At 32.5% G+C, this 19,194-nt stretch overlaps 1 protein-coding gene across 4 annotated transcripts in view; it reads right to left on the bottom strand.

Annotated features, from left to right (window-relative positions):
* The window catches only part of LOC143230003 (sister chromatid cohesion protein PDS5 homolog A-like), an 87,375-nt gene that overhangs the window by 9,129 nt on the left and 59,052 nt on the right, over positions 1-19,194 (bottom strand). For all 4 annotated transcript variants that reach the window (XM_076462941.1, XM_076462942.1, XM_076462943.1 and 1 more), the window contains 5 exons: positions 17,303-17,426; positions 13,021-13,225; positions 11,669-11,783; positions 10,238-10,370; positions 889-1,011 (listed from right to left, as the gene is read on the bottom strand). In XM_076462941.1, the coding sequence (XP_076319056.1) occupies positions 889-1,011; positions 10,238-10,370; positions 11,669-11,783; positions 13,021-13,225; positions 17,303-17,426 (700 nt within the window). The remainder of the gene's footprint in view (positions 1-888; positions 1,012-10,237; positions 10,371-11,668; positions 11,784-13,020; positions 13,226-17,302; positions 17,427-19,194) is intronic.

Genomic DNA, 19,194 nt, shown 5'->3' with positions numbered 1-19,194 from the left:
AAGAGTAAATTTATTAGGTTGCCTGTGAAAGATAAGTTTTATTTGTTTATTTATTAACAAGTTTAGTTACTATGAAATAATACAATGAACACAGAAAAATACTGTGGTCTTTATTTCATGCAGCATACAAATTTAAGCTGTGCTTTATGATTTTACGCTTAAAAGTCTTAATGTATACAATGTACATAACAGGTTGGTTTTGAAATTTCTTACACTAGTAGTATATAAACATCACATTATTTGCATTACAACCTTTATCAAACTGAAGTAAGAGGAAGATAATATATTGGACTAGCTGTCTCATCAGTTACATTTAATATTTAAAAAGTATACTTTCTTATGAAAAATGTTTTAACTGTTTCTAATACATATATTTTACCTTTATTTTAATTTTATGGTAAATTTATGTTTTCTGCAACTCCAAACATTTTTTAAGGTATCACATGACATATATCAGTATTCATCTGTATTTATACATCAATGCCAAAGACTGCAAGCTTCAAAGAAACATACGATTTCTATTTCAATCAATATTTATATGTCAAGGTTTGCTTTCTAATTACTTTTTTCATGAACATAAATAATTCCTATTGATTATTTTTATTATTATTCCTCATTTTATCACAAAAATCTATTTTCAAAATCAGCATCAAATATGGTATTATTATAAGGTATTGAAAAAAACTAAAATTTGTTTTCTTTAAATCTTACATTTACAGAAAATTAGGAGATTCACAAACAGTGGAGAAAAGAGGAAGTTCCCTGTTTGAGGTTTTGTATCACTTTATGGTAAAATGAGTATTTTTAAACTGAAATAAAGTACCTTAATGTCTTGTTAGAATTTGCAATTATTATAGGCTAATACCTAGTGTTTTTTTTTTGTTTTACCTTGTCAGGATCTGTATAGAGTTTTGAGGGTAGTGATGGTTCCACTGGAAAGTCTTTTAGAACAAAACTGGTTGTTTTAGAAACCAACAAGCCAACAGCCAAATCACATACAGCATATAGTTTCTGGAAGGAAAAAAATGTAAAGATAAATAAAATTTTTTTTTGCTGATTTCTGAAGTCCTTATAACAGTTTTTAAGGTATGTCGGATGAGTCAAACTACAACATTTAACCTCTATTAACAAAATTAATGGTACCTCTCATGTTGGATGAGTCAGAGTACAACAACAATATTAAGGTTACTTCTCATGTTAGATGAATCAAAGTCCAACAACAGTTACCTACACAAACAGGATTAACACTAACTTTTGCATCAGTAAAACATCAGAGTACATCAATGATGAACATGCTCAATCAATATTAACACTATCTTTTGTACAAGGCACAAGTCAGAGTACAGCAAAACCAGCTTGTACAAGCAATATTAAAAATACTTTTTGCATCTGACACAAATCAGAGCACAACAACAAATATCCTGCATGAGCAATGTTAAAGCTTACACTTGTATTGAACATAACTCAGTGTACTACAATCAAACTACATAAGGAACACTATCTTCTTGTCTACTCGATTTGTTTAACCCTGTTCTCAACAGGTCACAGGCCATCACCGAATTTGTGGATTTGCATTCAGAATTTTATTGGACCACTATATTATGCATTTATATCAATAAGTTTGAAGTCAAATTGTATATTATAATTCAAACTTCAATGTTATATATGAGTTAATTTCTTAATTTAAAAGCAAAAATTAAAGAACACACCTAAATATAGATTTTATTAAGTCTATTATTTTGGTATGTTGAATGCAGCACTGTTTAAAATTAGATGTTTATGATGTCAAAATACGAAGTCTATAGTTTCATACAAATTTGGAATTTTTTTTACTTATACTGACAAGCTAAAATATAAAGTAAGAACCTCATATCTTTTTATTTTGCTGAGATATATATGACTTATGTACTAAATGAAACACAATGGTCCCATTCAATTGTTTCAATTTTTTTTAAACAGTCTCTTACATACTTTTATTACAGTAAATGACATGTAAATAACCAATTGACAGCTTAGTATGTCCTTGTTGCAATTTTCTCAGACATTTTAATCTGTGAAAAGGCTGTCACGTTCTGTATTTAATCTATTCAAAGTTTCATTTTTCCTTAATCCAAGCACATCTTAGTTACTAAGCAAAAAAATTATAGTAGAATTCTATAGTATTTGTATAGTCACTTATGATTTCTTGGTTATTCAACTCTATATGTAAAATCTAAATAAAATATCCTCTATGTGCAAAATTTTGGAAGGCTCAGCAAATCTGTGTCCAAAGTCACTGAGTTCAAAAGTCATAGCGAGAAAAGATGATTGTTTGATACACTTCTACATTTATTGTTCTATATTTTAAGGAAAACAAGTTTAATAATTTATTTCCAAATAGTAATAATCTATATGTATATATAATGTATAATAATTGAAATGTAACTATATATTACAAAATACCAGTCCACTAAAACACAGCAAAGACAGGGAACACTAAAGGTCATTTCTATATTACTGGATATAGAATGAGTGCATGTGCACAACATCAATGCGAGTTATGTAATGTTAGCTAGGCATGACTGGAAGGTCAACATAATAAATGTATAAGGTTATATGATTTAAGCTGTTTATAGCATGAAAGAAGCATAATTTATAATTACTTCTTAATTTTCTTATGCTGGTTACCAGATTGGTGACCAATATAGAGAAAATAACAGTCTTATTCAAACAAAACAAATCTTTAGTAAACAAATATTTCAATAAAAAATCTGATTTTTTGTGTACAAACAACTTGTAATGTTTACTAAAAGTCTGCTAAACCTTGTGAAGAAACACATGCTGTTTCAAAAGAATGTGTACAAATGTGAGATGAGCTAATGTAGGTTTTACGGAGCGCTAAAGGGTTAATAATTACAACTAAAACAAATAGACATGTCTTAAATGTTGTAACAGAGCAATTATTAAATGTGAATAAAATGAGTGTAATCTACTTATGTGTTTCTATAACAACACCTATTAAATCACATACACCTTTGCTTCACCAACTTAATTAGTGGCAACATCATAGAAGTTCAACACGACTAAAACTAGCAAAAAATAATAAAATGCATTTAAAATTAAACAAAAGAACACAAATACAAGTTATTGCTTTGCATAGTGGAAAGAATAATCAACTAAACATTGTTCCAAACCTTCTAGTACTTCAAAGTGCATTGTTCCAAAAACATTTTGCAGCATCAACATGTTTAGGAAATAATGTCTACAAATATTCAGTTCCATATTGTTCAAACTCCTAGTGTTTCAAAGTGTACTGCTGCAAGAACATTTTGCAGCATCTACATGTTTAGGAAATAATGTCTACAAATATTCAGTTCCATATTGTTCAAACTCCTAGTGTTTCAAAGTGTAATGTTGCAAAAATATTTTACTGTACCCACAAGTTTAAGAAGTAGGAACATCTAAGAATATTGAGGTATGCCTTTGTTTAATCTTCTAGTTTTTTCAGAACTTATTGTTGCAGTCTTAGTTTGAAAGGAAAATGTCTGAGAAGGATAGAAACATGCATAATATCCAATGAAATACTTAAAAATCAAATCAAAACATCACCAGAAATATAGAATGGGAAGGGGTTAAATCAACAATACGACTATATGAAAGTGTATTCAAGAAGGTGGTCTATCTACGTGGAAAAGTCTCATCTAAAGAAACGAACATTTTACAAATTATGATGAAAGTTTCAATATGGATTTACAAAGCAAAGAATGAGCTGTTTAAAAACTGGAATGTTTTGAGTGGAAATATTACTATAAGTAACAGCTGCAAGACTATAATCATGTGTGGCTGTCTTTCACCTGTGGAAGAGAAAGATAATGTTAAAATCAGAGCTCAAAAGATCTATAAGTTAACAGCAAGTACAGCCAAATACATGGTGTGGAAGGAGGGGTGAGGGAGTGTAGAAAATGTGTAATTGTTCAACTTAATATTCACATTAAAATTCCCATTTCTATAATGTGCAATTCCTATATTTGTGCACTAATAACAGTAGAAAACACACCAACTTCCTTCAAGAGAACCTTTGGGTTTTTTTCATGGAGATTATTCTTTTAAGAAAAGTTGCAAAGTTTGAGTGCCATGTGTTTCACTATCATGTTTCAGTTCAAGTAACACCAACAGCAGAATTTATTTTTCCAGCAATGATCAATCTCTATCACCTTGTGTTTACTTCTATCATAAACTGTTGTGAAACAGATGCAACAACACAAATCCATGCTAGTCTAACATGACAGCAATTCATCAGACAGACCAAGCCTGATTCAGGAAAGGTTTTCCACTTCACAAGGTTTACTGCCAGGCCTTGTAACAAAGAAATTCTGTGGTATGACCTTTATTTGTAAGATTATTTTCATTACATCTGAGTTAATCTCTTGAATTACCAGCAGTGCATCTAAATCAAAGCATAAAATTGACAATTACTAGGAAATTTTCATTTCAACAAGACTTATGGTACAATGAGGAAGAACATCTTATTTCACCACAAAACATCAAAAGGACAAAATTTACGTGACCATGACTTTGAATTATATTAGGATAACACACTGGAGAAGAAGGGAAGAGATGGTTACACAAAAGTCATGATATGACTGCTTAACATATACAGTTATAGAACTGAAAACATGTACTACTAGTTTTAAAAGAGTAGCTGGAGAATGTAATGAAAAACTGACACAAATACCAGTTGATAGTCTGAAACAAAAGCAGCATCCAGCCCTATAATACCAGTTGATAGTCTAAAACAAAAGCAGCATCCAGCCCTATAATACCAGTTGATAGTCTAAAACAAAAGCAGCATCCAGCCCTATAATACCAGTTGATAGTCTAAAACAAAAGCAGCATCCAGCCCTATAATACCAGTTGATAGTCTAAAACAAAAGCAGCATCCAGCCCTATAATACCAGTTGATAGTCTAAAACAAAAGCAGCATCCAGCCCTATAATACCAGTTGATAGTCTAAAACAAAAGCAGCATCCAGCCCTATAATACTAGTTGATAGTCTAAAACAAAAGCAGCATCCAGCCCTATAATACCAGTTGATAGTCTAAAACAAAAGCAGCATCCAGCCCTATAATACCAGTTGATAGTGTAAAACAAAAGCAGCATCCAGCCCTATAATACCAGTTGATAGTCTAAAACAAAAGCAGCATCCAGCCCTATAATACCAGTTGATAATCTAAAACAAAAGCAGCATCCAGCCCTATAATCCAGTTGATAGTCTAAAACAAAAGCAGCATCCAGCCCTATAATACCAGTTGATAGTCTAATACAAAAGCAGCATCCAGCCCTATAATACCAGTTGATAGTCTAATACAAAAGCAGCATCCAGCCCTATAATACCAGTTGATAGTCTAAAACAAAAGCAGCATCCAGCCCTATAATACCAGTTGATAGTCTAAAACAAAAGCAGCATCCAGCCCTATAATACTAGTTGATAGTCTAAAACAAAAGCAGCATCCAGCCCTATAATACCAGTTGATAGTCTAAAACAAAAGCAGCATCCAGCCCTATAATACCAGTTGATAGTGTAAAACAAAAGCAGCATCCAGCCCTATAATACCAGTTGATAGTCTAAAACAAAAGCAGCATCCAGCCCTATAATACCAGTTGATAATCTAAAACAAAAGCAGCATCCAGCCCGATCCAGTTGATAGTCTAAAACAAAAGCAGCATCCAGCCCTATAATACCAGTTGATAGTCTAATACAAAAGCAGCATCCAGCCCTATAATACCAGTTGATAGTCTAAAACAAAAGCAGCATCCAGCCCTATAATACCAGTTGATAGTCTAAAACAAAAGCAGCATCCAGCCCTATAATACCAGTTGATAGTGTAAAACAAAAGCATCATCCAGCCCTTTAATACCAGTTGATAATCTAAAACAAAAGCAGCATCCAGCCCGATCCAGTTGATAGTCTAAAACAAAAGCAGCATCCAGCCCTATAATACCAGTTGATAGTCTAATACAAAAGCAGCATCCAGCCCTATAATACCAGTTGATAGTCTAATACAAAAGCAGCATCCAGCCCTATAATACCAGTTGATAGTCTAAAACAAAAGCAGCATCCAGCCCTATAATACCAGTTGATAGTCTAAAACAAAAGCAGCATCCAGCCCTATAATACCAGTTGATAGTCTAAAACAAAAGCAGCATCCAGCCCTATAATACCAGTTGATAGTCTAAAACAAAAGCAGCATCCAGCCCTATAATACCAGTTGATAGTCTAAAACAAAAGCAGCATCCAGCCCTATAATACCAGTTGACAGTCTAAAACAAAAGCAGCATCCAGCCCTATAATACCAGTTGATAGTGTAAAACAAAAGCAGCATCCAGCCCTATAATACCAGTTGATAGTCTAAAACAAAAGCAGCATCCAGCCCTATAATACCAGTTGATAGTGTAAAACAAAAGCAGCATCCAGCCCTATAATACCAGTTGATAGTGTAAAACAAAAGCAGCATCCAGCCCTATAATACCAGTTGATAGTGTAAAACAAAAGCAGCATCCAGCCCTATAATACCAGTTGATAGTCTAAAACAAAAGCAGCATCCAGCCCTATAATACCAGTTGATAGTCTAAAACAAAAGCAGCATCCAGCCCTATAATACCAGTTGATAGTCTAAAACAAAAGCAGCATCCAGCCCTATAATACCAGTTGATAGTCTAAAACAAAAGCAGCATACAGCCCTATAATACCAGTTGATAGTGTAAAACAAAAGCAGCATCCAGCCCTATAATACCAGTTGATAGTGTAAAACAAAAGCAGCATCCAGCCCTATAATACCAGTTGATAGTGTAAAACAAAAGCAGCATCCAGCCCTATAATACCAGTTGATAGTCTAAAACAAAAGCAGCATCCAGCCCTATAATACCAGTTGATAGTCTAAAACAAAAGCAGCATCCAGCCCTATAATACCAGTTGATAGTCTAAAACAAAAGCAGCATCCAGCCCTATAATACCAGTTGATAGTCTAAAACAAAAGCAGCATCCAGCCCTATAATACCAGTTGATAGTGTAAAACAAAAGCAGCATCCAGCCCTATAATACCAGTTGATAGTGTAAAACAAAAGCAGCATCCAGCCCTATAATACCAGTTGATAGTCTAAAACAAAAGCAGCATCCAGCCCTATAATACCAGTTGATAGTCTAAAACAAAAGCAGCATCCAGCCCTATAATACCAGTTGATAGTCTAAAACAAAAGCAGCATCAAGCCCTATAATACCAGTTGATAGTCTAAAACAAAAGCAGCATCCAGCCCTATAATACCAGTTGATAGTCTAAAACAAAAGCAGCATCCAGCCCTATAATACCAGTTGACAGTCTAAAACAAAAGCAGCATCCAGCCCTATAATACCAGTTGATAGTCTAAAACAAAAGCAGCATCCAGCCCTATAATACCAGTTGATAATCTAAAACAAAAGCAGCATCCAGCCCTATAATCCAGTTGATAGTCTAAAACAAAAGCAGCATCCAGCCCTATAATACCAGTTGATAGTCTAAAACAAAAGCAGCATCCAGCCCTATAATACCAGTTGATAGTCTAAAACAAAAGCAGCATCCAGCCCTATAATACCAGTTGATAGTCTAAAACAAAAGCAGCATCCAGCCCTATAATACCAGTTGATAGTCTAAAACAAAAGCAGCATCCAGCCCTATAATACCAGTTGATAGTGTAAAACAAAAGCAGCATCCAGCCCTATAATACCAGTTGATAGTCTAAAACAAAAGCAGCATCCAGCCCTATAATACCAGTTGATAGTAAAACAAAAGCAGCATCCAGCCCTATAATACCAGTTGATAGTCTAAAACAAAAGCAGCATCCAGCCCTATAATACCAGTTGATAGTCTAAAACAAAAGCAGCATCCAGCCCTATAATACCAGTTGATAGTCTAAAACAAAAGCAGCATCCAGCCCTATAATACCAGTTGATAGTCTAAAACAAAAGCAGCATCCAGCCCTATAATACCAGTTGATAGTCTAAAACAAAAGCAGCATCCAGCCCTATAATACCAGTTGATAGTCTAAAACAAAAGCAGCATCCAGCCCTATAATACCAGTTGATAGTCTAAAACAAAAGCAGCATCCAGCCCTATAATACCAGTTGATAGTCTAAAACAAAAGCAGCATCCAGCCCTATAATACCAGTTGATAGTCTAAAACAAAAGCAGCATCCAGCCCTATAATACCAGTTGATAGTCTAAAACAAAAGCAGCATCCAGCCCTATAATACCAGTTGATAGTCTAAAACAAAAGCAGCATCCAGCCCTATAATACCAGTTGATAGTCTAAAACAAAAGCAGCATCCAGCCCTATAATACCAGTTGATAGTCTAAAACAAAAGCAGCATCCAGCCCTATAATACCAGTTGATAGTCTAAAACAAAAGCAGCATCCAGCCCTATAATACCAGTTGATAGTCTAAAACAAAAGCAGCATCCAGCCCTATAATACCAGTTGATAGTCTAAAACAAAAGCAGCATCCAGCCCTATAATACCAGTTGATAGTGTAAAACAAAAGCAGCATCCAGCCCTATAATACCAGTTGATAGTCTAAAACAAAAGCAGCATCCAGCCCTATAATACCAGTTGATAATCTAAAACAAAAAGCAGCATCCAGCCCAGCATCCAGCCCTATAATACCAGTTGAGTCTGAAACAAAATCTAAACACAAAAGCAGCATCCAGCCCGATACCAGTTGATAGTCTAAAACAAAAGCAGCATCCAGCCCTATAATACCAGTTGATAGTCTAATACAAAAGCAGCATCCAGCCCTATAATACCAGTTGATAGTCTAATACAAAAGCAGCATCCAGCCCTATAATACCAGTTGATAGTGTAATACAAAAGCAGCATCCAGCCCTATAATACCAGTTGATAGTCTAAAACAAAAGCAGCATCCAGCCCTATAATACCAGTTGATAGTCTAACACAAAAGCAGCATCCAGCCCTATAATACAAGTTGATAGTGTAATACAAAAGCAGCATCCAGCCCTATAATACCAGTTGATAGTCTAATACAAAAGCAGCATCCAGCCCTATAATACCAGTTGATAGTGTAATACAAAAGCAGCATCCAGCCCTATAATACCAGTTGATAGTCTAATACAAAAGCAGCATCCAGCCCTATAATACCAGTTGACAGTGTAAAACAAAAGCAGCATCCAGCCCTATCAAAGATTTTGTTTTAAATATAATGTGCAGAAAAATTTTCCATTTTGTAGTTTTACTGAAAACTAGAGTGTTGTTCGCTTGAATTCTCTCACTCTGACCAATACTATATTCCTTTGGACAGTCCAGTGTTATATATGTGTGTGTGGGTGACAGAGATCTTATCCTGTGCAACAGATGCTAAAGACAAAACACCAAACACTGCAATAAAACCAAAAATACACCAAAATGTTGCCACACAGATACTGCTTTGCATTACACATTGTTATATGTCCTAAAAACTATATTTGAAACAAAACAAATAAATAGTTGGCAGTCATTTTTTATTATTAAAATGAGTAAAACATACTTAACATGTTTAAAATAAAGAGCTGGCAGAGTTATTCTGTACTAATAAAAGGAGTATACCATACTCAGCATGTTTAAGATAAACAGCTGGCAGAGTTATTCTGTACTAATAAAAGGATTATACCATACTCAGACATGTTTAAGATAAACAGCTGGCAGAGTTATTCTGTACTAATAAAAGGATTATACCATACTCAGACATGTTTAAGATAAACAGCTGGCAGAGTTATTCTGTACTAATAAAAGGATTATACCATACTCAGACATGTTTAAGATAAACAGCTGGCAGAGTTATTCTGTACTAATAAAAGGAGTATACCATACTCAGACATGTTTAAGATAAACAGCTAGCAGAGTTATTCTGTACTAATAAAAGGATTATACCATACTCAGACATGTTTAACTGAAGATAAGCAACTGGCAGTTATTTCATATGATTAAAAGGTGTATACCATACTCAACATGTTTAACTTAAGATAAAAAGCTGACAGTTTTTAGCACTGTTAAGTAGATTAAAACATAGTCCATATATGAAGCTTAACTAAGTGAAACAGATCATTTGTCTGGTTTGTAAAAATCTTTGGCACATATCACTTAATGGTGTTAACCACATTTGTTTTACCTACTTCGACCAGTTTAAATATATCTATTTTAATTCAGTTATTACTTCTGATCATATCACTTACCAAGTTTGTAAAGCTGTCATTTGGAGCTTGCTTATCCTTTGTCTGTTTGATATTTTCAATAAGACGCTTGAAAAAACTAAAGCTGTAGTTCTCATTCTTAGTTATCAGTGGTTCAATCAAAAACCACAGGCAGCTAATTCAAAAAAAGGAAATTGACAAAAACAATGTTAAATAACACATTCATAGACACTAACCTTCACTTATCAGAAAACAAAAAAAACATTAACATTTCTTGTCTTTTATAATGAAAATCTGAGGGTACAGATGCAATCATTGTTTTTATTATGAAAATCTGAGGGTACAGATGCAATCATTGTTTTTATGGGATTATATTCTCATTTCTTTTTTTCATTATGAAATCCCTAATGCAGATCATGCTTTGTAGAAGATAATAACTGGCTTGTTTAACAGATTAATTAATCACATCTTTAAGTTCAAAATCAAAAGTCCATTTCAAAAAACAGTCAAAATGTATCCAATTTAGGAGTTTTTTATTTCTCTTCTTGAAAAAAAAATCATAAAACAACTTGTTTACATTGTCTGAAATTTTCCAGTTACTACATAAAAAAATATTAATTGTGCAGGCCAATTTATAATTGTGTGACTTTGCCACAGTTTCAGGTCACAAAGCAGATGTATCTTACAAATTTAAAGTTTTAAAAATTCCAACATAAAATCTAGTCTTAAGAAAACTTAGTTACTTAAAACCTTTCAATACATCTATTTAAAACACATTTTGTTATTGTATTTCACTTTACAAACAGAATTTGAAAGAAAATCAAAGTCCAGAATGTACATTATGAATGAAAAATCAGTGAAACCTGAAGACAAAATTTATATCATACAGAATACTCTACAGTTTACACACACACACACACACACACACACACACACACACACACACACACATATTGCACTAAGAGAATGAGAAAACAGCAAAGCTAAAACATAATTAACTTTATGTTACTGCTGACTGTCTCCTTTGAACAACCACTTGTTTTTAATCTTTTTCATAACTACCATACAAGTAAAACCTATACTCATTCAATCAATGGATCAAAGCTTTCCATATGTTCCAGTGTAAAACACTTATGTTACTTTATTTTCCCCACCCACAACAGCTAGTTATAACTGTAACATGTATCAGTAAAAACTACATTAAATGCTTTTTTATAAGTAACACACAAAACCCTCAAAACATTTTTTGTTTTAAATTTAAAAAGAGATGTTTGATGACAAGCCTAATTTTTCATTGTAGAATCACACATTTTAAAAAAAATTAATTCTCATAAAAACTCAGTCCAAAGTTATATCAAAAAAGGATCTGTTAGCCAAAATAAGTAATGTTACCACATGGTAAAACTGATAGGAAAAAAACATTCAACAGTTCAGAGATTATATTAAATACTTGTGCCAATGCATTACACTTACTCTTTAAGTCTCATCAGTGACGGAATGTCATCATATTTTTTGAATGAAGGGTCATGTGCTAAAAGATGAATGGCATAAGGTAGAACATAATCCGGGAGGACCGAAAACAACCTCTCTATTTTAAAAAAAAAAAGTTTTTGTTATACAGAATATATTAATATGGTGTTAAACATAATTTCAAACCTGTCATTTTAATAGCGTTTCAGATACATGTGTTCTAAGCATTAGTTTCAAATTTTAAAATGTTACAAAAACATTTTAGTTTGCTATTGTTTGACATTTTTTACTATCATTCTACATAAGTTCCAATATTCCAATTTTAAAATATTTTTATCAAAACATAAAAGGATGGCAGATTTAACTTATGATATATAAAGATTAACTATATAAGAGAAACACTACAGAAACCTGAACACATCTCTACATCTGACATCTCATGCTGGTCACACAGATCTAACAATATATTATCAGAATTAAAAAAATATAATTATACCATAAAGACTTGTAGTCAGATCAATAGCAGAATCTTTTATGAAGTTACTGCTGTACTGATAAGTTATATTTTTAAGACTATCAACACAGATTTATACCAAATTTAAGATTCATAATCATGTAACATAATACAGATTTTTATTCAATTAATAATTAAAAGAGCACAAATATACAGTAATTTTATTAGTTTCTAAAAACAATATAGATTTATATTCACTATGAATTTAACAGTAGTTATATTTTATAATGAGAGAAGTTTAAAGTACAGGTTCTTATACACTATCATAGTAGTTTAATAAGATATTTTATTACTGTATCAGAAAAATCAAAAGTTCAATACGTAAGTTAATATTCTATAAACATAAAATTATGCTAAATAAACACATCTCTGCATGTCTGCCTTTGTGGAATACATGAACACTACTGAAATTATCCTCTTATAATATTGTATAAGAAAGCATGCTACTAGAATGATATATCAGAGTAAAGCAGTGCACAGATTTCTAATTCAAAGGAAGAAAGTTATACTGATCAAAATATATCCCTTTTAGGAAAAATATGTCACTGATTGTCTTTGGTAACAATTTAAGTGCTCCTGTTTAGGAACAAGTATAAGAGGTAATTATTTACTGTTTGAAATATGTGTTTGTAGTAAGAAATAAAGCTGCACAATGGGCGATCTGTGCTCTACCCACCACAGGTACTAAAACCACATTTCTAGCATTGTAAGTCTGCAGATACAATTCTGTGCTCTGGAGGCCTCAGAAAAAACCAACAATAAATAGATGGAAACAAAAGAGTGAAAACATTTCTTAATAATAAGCTTTAAGTATGAGGTTTAAACAAGAAAATCTACAAACCAGTGGTGATAGGATGTTGCTTCAAATATTCTCGACGTTTATTGATATTGGCCAGAAGATACTGCTTAAACAGTGATTTCAATTCTCTTGTTTTCTCTAAGCCACCTAAAGCAAAGATGGCCATGAACTCTAATGGCAAGCTGAGAGAAAACAGGCCTTTATGTAGTTTCTGTGCAAATTTTTCCCTTACTTGGTAGCATTCATCCTAAAGAAAAATGTAAAAAAAATACTTGTTGATTACATCCGTTTCTACATACTGTTCTCAGACATTTTTAAAAATATAAATACAATTTTCCATTCTGATACATGAGCATGAAGAAAACAGTACTATAATACTCTATAACAATAAGCATCACAGCTCCCACTTCTTCCATCATCATCCATGCTTAAAGTGACAACTGTATGATCAACACACTCCTGGAATACAAAAAGCTTCAATGAAAAACATCTTACGTCAGACATGTTGATAAACTATAGTTTGAAATCAAAGAACATTTAAGCAAACCAAAGTGGAGGAAAACCCAGCTGCAACTGCATTACTCGAGTTAACAAGAATACAAATTAAATAAGGTTGCTCTGATTCTAGTCACTTCAGTCATCTTCCTCATGAAAACAACCATTAATTACATGGTGTAGGCAAGAAGCTTTTAAACTTCTGACTAACAAATCATAACTTCAGATCTTTATATTACTTTGTTAATGTTATAAGAGATATGACAATCATATAATAATGGTGGTTAATTTTGAGTTGGAGAGTATTTTTATAATCTTAAATGTTTCTTTGTTTGCAATTGGCATGGACTGCAGTTACCAGAGATCTTAAACTGTATAACACACAAGAGTTCTTACTTCCACAATAATCCTAAAACATCCTTCTATAAAAATGTTTTGTCTCTAGATCATTTAACTATCTTACAAAATAAATGTCCTTCCTTAGTAAGGTTGTGACATAATCTTCAGCTATGTTAAACAGTTCAAAATTTGCTAAATCATTCAAAAGAGTAAATTTGCACTTCTGAACTCTTACAATGTCAAAAGCTGTAAATAAAAAAAAATTACAATAATAATCATGAGAAAAAAATTTTAATATTTGAGTATTTTTATTATTTTGAAATAAGAAAATATAAACAGGTTTCAACAACAAGAATGGAACTTCTTATAAAACACTTAGATAATCTCTTCTTTAGATTTTGTAATAAACACAAGTTACATTAAAAAATTAAAATAATTTTACTGTTTTTGAAATTAAACTGTCATATGATGTTTTTTATCTCAGAATTTTTTAAGAATGATTGATAAGCGTTATGCACTTCCAATTCCATAAAATTGAATCATTATAATTGAGCATGATAAAATAAGACATCCACTCAGAGAAAGGGCTACTAGTAAATATACACGCTGCACAAAATTCATGCTGACTAACTTAGCAGCACAATACATTTGTACAAAGAATGAGTTACATAAAAAAACACAAAGCTTATCATCATTTAGAATTAATAACAAGAAGTATAGTACATATTTAACAGTTAAAATAATCATATGACTACAAAACTGTTCACAGCTGATGCCAGAAAATTCATACAACCAATTTTTGAAATGTAGGGACTGTCCTTGACAAAGTTATGGTATAAAGTACAAAGCAAACCCCCATCATTGAGCTGTTCTAGCCATTTTCATGGCAGTAAACACAAGCACTGAAATTTGAGATTAAACTGGGCCTCTTTGTAGGATGTTCTGTGATATTCGTACTCATGGTAAAAATGGTACTCATTTTTCAAGAGCACATAAATTTTTCTATGTTTATCAGCTTTCAAAGATCTCACAGTCAGGCATTTAGAATAAATCAGAAATACACTTTACCACTGTGTTCACATGAAAGTCCAACCAATACAAGTATCCTTCTTAGAAAGAAGTAACCACCTGACCACGTCAATAATATCTTTATCAGTTGATATGAGGAACCACATTCTTAATTTTAGCCCAAGAAAATTCCACCTTTTTACCAGCCTATTACTTATTTCCAAAAATTTGATTTAATCAAACTTTCACAATGATTTCTTTGCACTTAAACATGCAATAGGTTACAAAAAATGCATGATTCTGATCTCCCATATCAAAATGTTTGTTTCTTCAGAGCAAAAGCTACATTAGGCTATCTTTTGTGTGCACCACATGAAATCAACCCCTGTACTTTAGTGTTGTAAGTCTGTAAACTTATTGGTGTCCCACCAAGAAATCCAAACAATTTGAACTGCCAGACCTAGTACCAAAGCAAGGAGATACTTGCAATCCTAATAACATCTATTCTAGTTTAGAGGTATTTCAGGGAAAATGCTCATGAACCATCACAACAGAACAAAACAATAACAGTAATCATTTAATATGCAAAAAGATAAATGTATGGTATGTACAATAAAACTTCATTAATCCATATCCTCATAACTGGCATAACACTGTTAATTAAAATGTCATTTATATATCTATAAAACAATGTGTAATTCATTTATCTTGTACATATAATATTATTAATCTAAATGGTTTTATACTACCTTAGAATGTAAATATTGGTTCTATTTCTTAATATACATACTTTCCCAGAAATAATCCTGTTTAAGGATTACCCTTTCCCCTACATACACATGTGCACACACTCTACTTGGTATTGTTTAATGATAGTCTTCTGTTTGTTATGATCACCTGTATATATTAGGTATGTGATTTTACTTCTAATTTGTAGCAGCAAATACATATTGTATCAAATCATCCCATAAGTAATGTCCAAAAATTTAATACAGAAAGTGCATCATCATTTCTCTCTTTGTAGAAGGCTTTAATGACTAAAATATGTAGTAGGGCGTACATGAAAATGTTCAGACAAATAAAAGAAACTAACCCAACTCCACATTTTCAGATCATTAATAAAAAAAACCTTTATGAAGATGGATGTGTCTGAGGAGCACATTAGACATACAATGCTTTATGAGTTTAAAAAAGGCAATAGTGCAGCAGAAAATACATGAAACATTCAAGGTGTTTATGGTGCAGAATCTCTCTATGAAAGAAAATGTAGAAGGTGGTTTCAGAAGTTCAGATCAGGTGACTACAGCTTAAGTGATGCGTCACGTTCAGGTCATCTTAATGATGACTTGCTGCTGGCTGTACTTGATGAAAATTGTGTTGTAACAGTTGAAGAACTAACACAGAAGTTTAATTTAACACATTCAACAATTCACTGTTATCTACAACAGCTTGGAAATATGTCAAAGCTTGGAAAATAGGTCCCCCGTGATTTGACAGAAGCTAACCTTGGAGCGAGAGTGGACATTTGCACTTCTCTGCACTCTCATGAATGTAACTCACCTTTTTTGGAGAGACTAGTGACTGGAGATGAAAAATTTACATATTATAAAAATAGTAGGTCCTGCAGACAATGGCTCTGTGTAGGTAAAGTGGTTAAAGCACAGCCCAAAATGGACATCTACCCTAGGAAAGTTTTGTTAAATGTTTGGTGGGATATTGTTGGTGTGATCCACTTTGAGTTGCTGCCACTCAATGTAACAATTATATCAGACATCTATCTATTGCCAACAGTTAGCATGCTTGAATGTTGCACTGAAAGAAAAGAGGCCTGCTTTGATCAATCATAGAGGTGCTGGGTTACACCAGGATAATGCAAGGCCCCATACAGCAAGAATCACACCTGCAACGGTTGAAAAGCTAGACTTGGAAACACTTCCACACCCTGCTTATTCTCTAAACCTTGGCCTATCTGATTATTACCAATTTCAATGTTTGCAAAACTATCTTGATGGAAAAGAGCTTGGAACACATGGAGATGTCAAAACTACCATCTCTACATTTTTTTCCTCCAAACCCCATGAATTTCACAGAAGCTTGTGAATCATTACCAGGAAGTAATTAATAATAATAATAAAATATACATTACTGATTAAATACCATTAAAACTGTTGAAATCCCTTGTCTTTTTCTGAACCTAAAATCGGTCATTACTTAGGGGATAACATGATATGTGTTAAGATGCTTATCTGTTTTAAATTTTGAACAATGCAAATCATGGAATGGATAAATATTAGACTGGTTAATCAAAAGTTCAAATTATCATACAAAAACAAAATACATATTCTAATATCCTGATATTTGTCACTCATTATATATCTGATTAATTGGAAATTTTGGTAATTTCATCACAATTCCTTATCAATTCAGGTGGAAATTAATTTCACTACACTGCAAACTCGCTGTACAAAACCAAAACACTTACGTTTAAAACAAGGGCTAATATCTGGAACTGTTCTTGAGAAAGTATTTCTGCATAAGGTTGTTCATGACACAACTTCAGCATGCAGCATGCTGCTGAGAAACGCATCCATGACTTCTCTACAGGTCTACAAAGTTAAAAAACAAAATTTTACGTAATAAAAATAACCAAATTAGTGAGAAGGAAAAAGCTAAAACCATGCCCTACTAACATAAAAAAAAATCTAACTTCTGATAAGAATAATTTATGGTTTAATTTAAGCAAACTAAACAACTTTTGAGACTTGATGGTGTTATCCAACTGGTTCTTGCAACAAAAGCCAAGTTCAAAATAAAACATTTCAGATTAAATACTGTTGCATTAAATATACTTTATGAATTCTTGTTTACTTAAACAAATGCCATTAAATCTACTTTTTTCACAGTGATAAAAATGTAAAAATATATAATTTGCAACACCAACCAAAATACTTTTAAACAGCACTCCACCCATTTTCACTCTGAAGTTGTCATTACATTTACTTATTTTTTGTTAAATGTTTTTCAAAAATTCCTAGAATGATTATAATTCTACTTTATACACATCAACTGTATAATTATGGCTCACAAAAACCACTATCATCATCAAATGATGAACTGAAACACTAAATAAAATTTGTTGTACATTTTGTAGCTTGATATGACATACTAAAGTGAAAAAGTAAAACAATAAAATTAATAACTGTAATGAGAAAGAAAATATCTTGTAATGAGTAATTTACACAAAAATGACAAAGAAACAATTTTAAAAGTAGACAAAATATTATCACAGGATGATGCTAACTCTGTGGTGAAATGCATCCACAGTAATGTGTTTATTTACTTTTATTTGTCATTTAGTATTTAACATATTTAGTATAAAACCTTTTGGGTAAAACAATTATAAAAGGTTTGGTACTATGTAAACTATTATCACCACCAATGGCTATCAAATTATGTGTTTACACAACACTGTTCATTCATGTGTTATCAGAAATAATCTTTATATATACACTGCTGGCCAAAATCTTAAAGCCAATGAACATAAAGAAAAATTATGCATTTTGCATTGTTAGACTCAACCACTTATTTCAGTAGAGCTTCGAAAGATGAAAATAAGAAAAGGGAAAATAAAAATAAAAAAACCTTTTAACATTTAATATGGAAAATGTGAACACTATGAAATTAGCCTAAATACTAGCTGGTGAAAAGTTTAAGACCATACTCAAACGAAACGTTAATCGGTAAATACGTAACAAAATTTAGTCAGTTGTGTTCAAGCATTAGCCTTGTCAACATCTCCCACTGACATCTCCTGTGTTACATTGGGTAAAAAACATGGCAAAGGCTAAAAAGTTGACAGAGTTTGAACGTGGCAGAATTGTCGAGCTGCAAAAGCAAGGTTTCTCTCAACGTGCCATGGTTGGTGAGAATGGGCGTAGTAAAACTGCTTTTTCAAATTTCTTAAAAGAACCTGAGAGATACAGAACGAGAATTTCAAGTAGTCAACTCAAGAAAATTTCACCATTGTTGAACAGGAGGATTTGACGGGTTGTCCTGCAAGACATCAGCCGACCGTCCAACCAGATTAAGGCCCTTAAGGACGCAAAATGCAGCTCAAAAACAATAAGACAGCATCTAAGAGAAAAAGGCTTTAAAAACCGTAAACGTCTTCAAAGGCCACGCCTCCTTCCACACCATGAAACAGCTCGGTTAAACTTTGCTGAGAAGCACCAAACATGGGACGTAGAAAAGCGGACAGAGGTTTTGTTCTCTGATGAGAAAAAATTTAACCTGGATGGTCCAGATGGTTTCCAACATTACTGGCACAATAAGCATATCCCACCAGAGACATTTTTACACAACACAGTGGAGGAG

This window comes from Tachypleus tridentatus, chromosome 10 (genome assembly GCF_004210375.1).
Source record: "Tachypleus tridentatus isolate NWPU-2018 chromosome 10, ASM421037v1, whole genome shotgun sequence".
NCBI classification, from domain to species: domain Eukaryota; kingdom Metazoa; phylum Arthropoda; class Merostomata; order Xiphosura; family Limulidae; genus Tachypleus; species Tachypleus tridentatus.
This window is presented reverse-complemented; position numbering and strand designations above follow the sequence as displayed.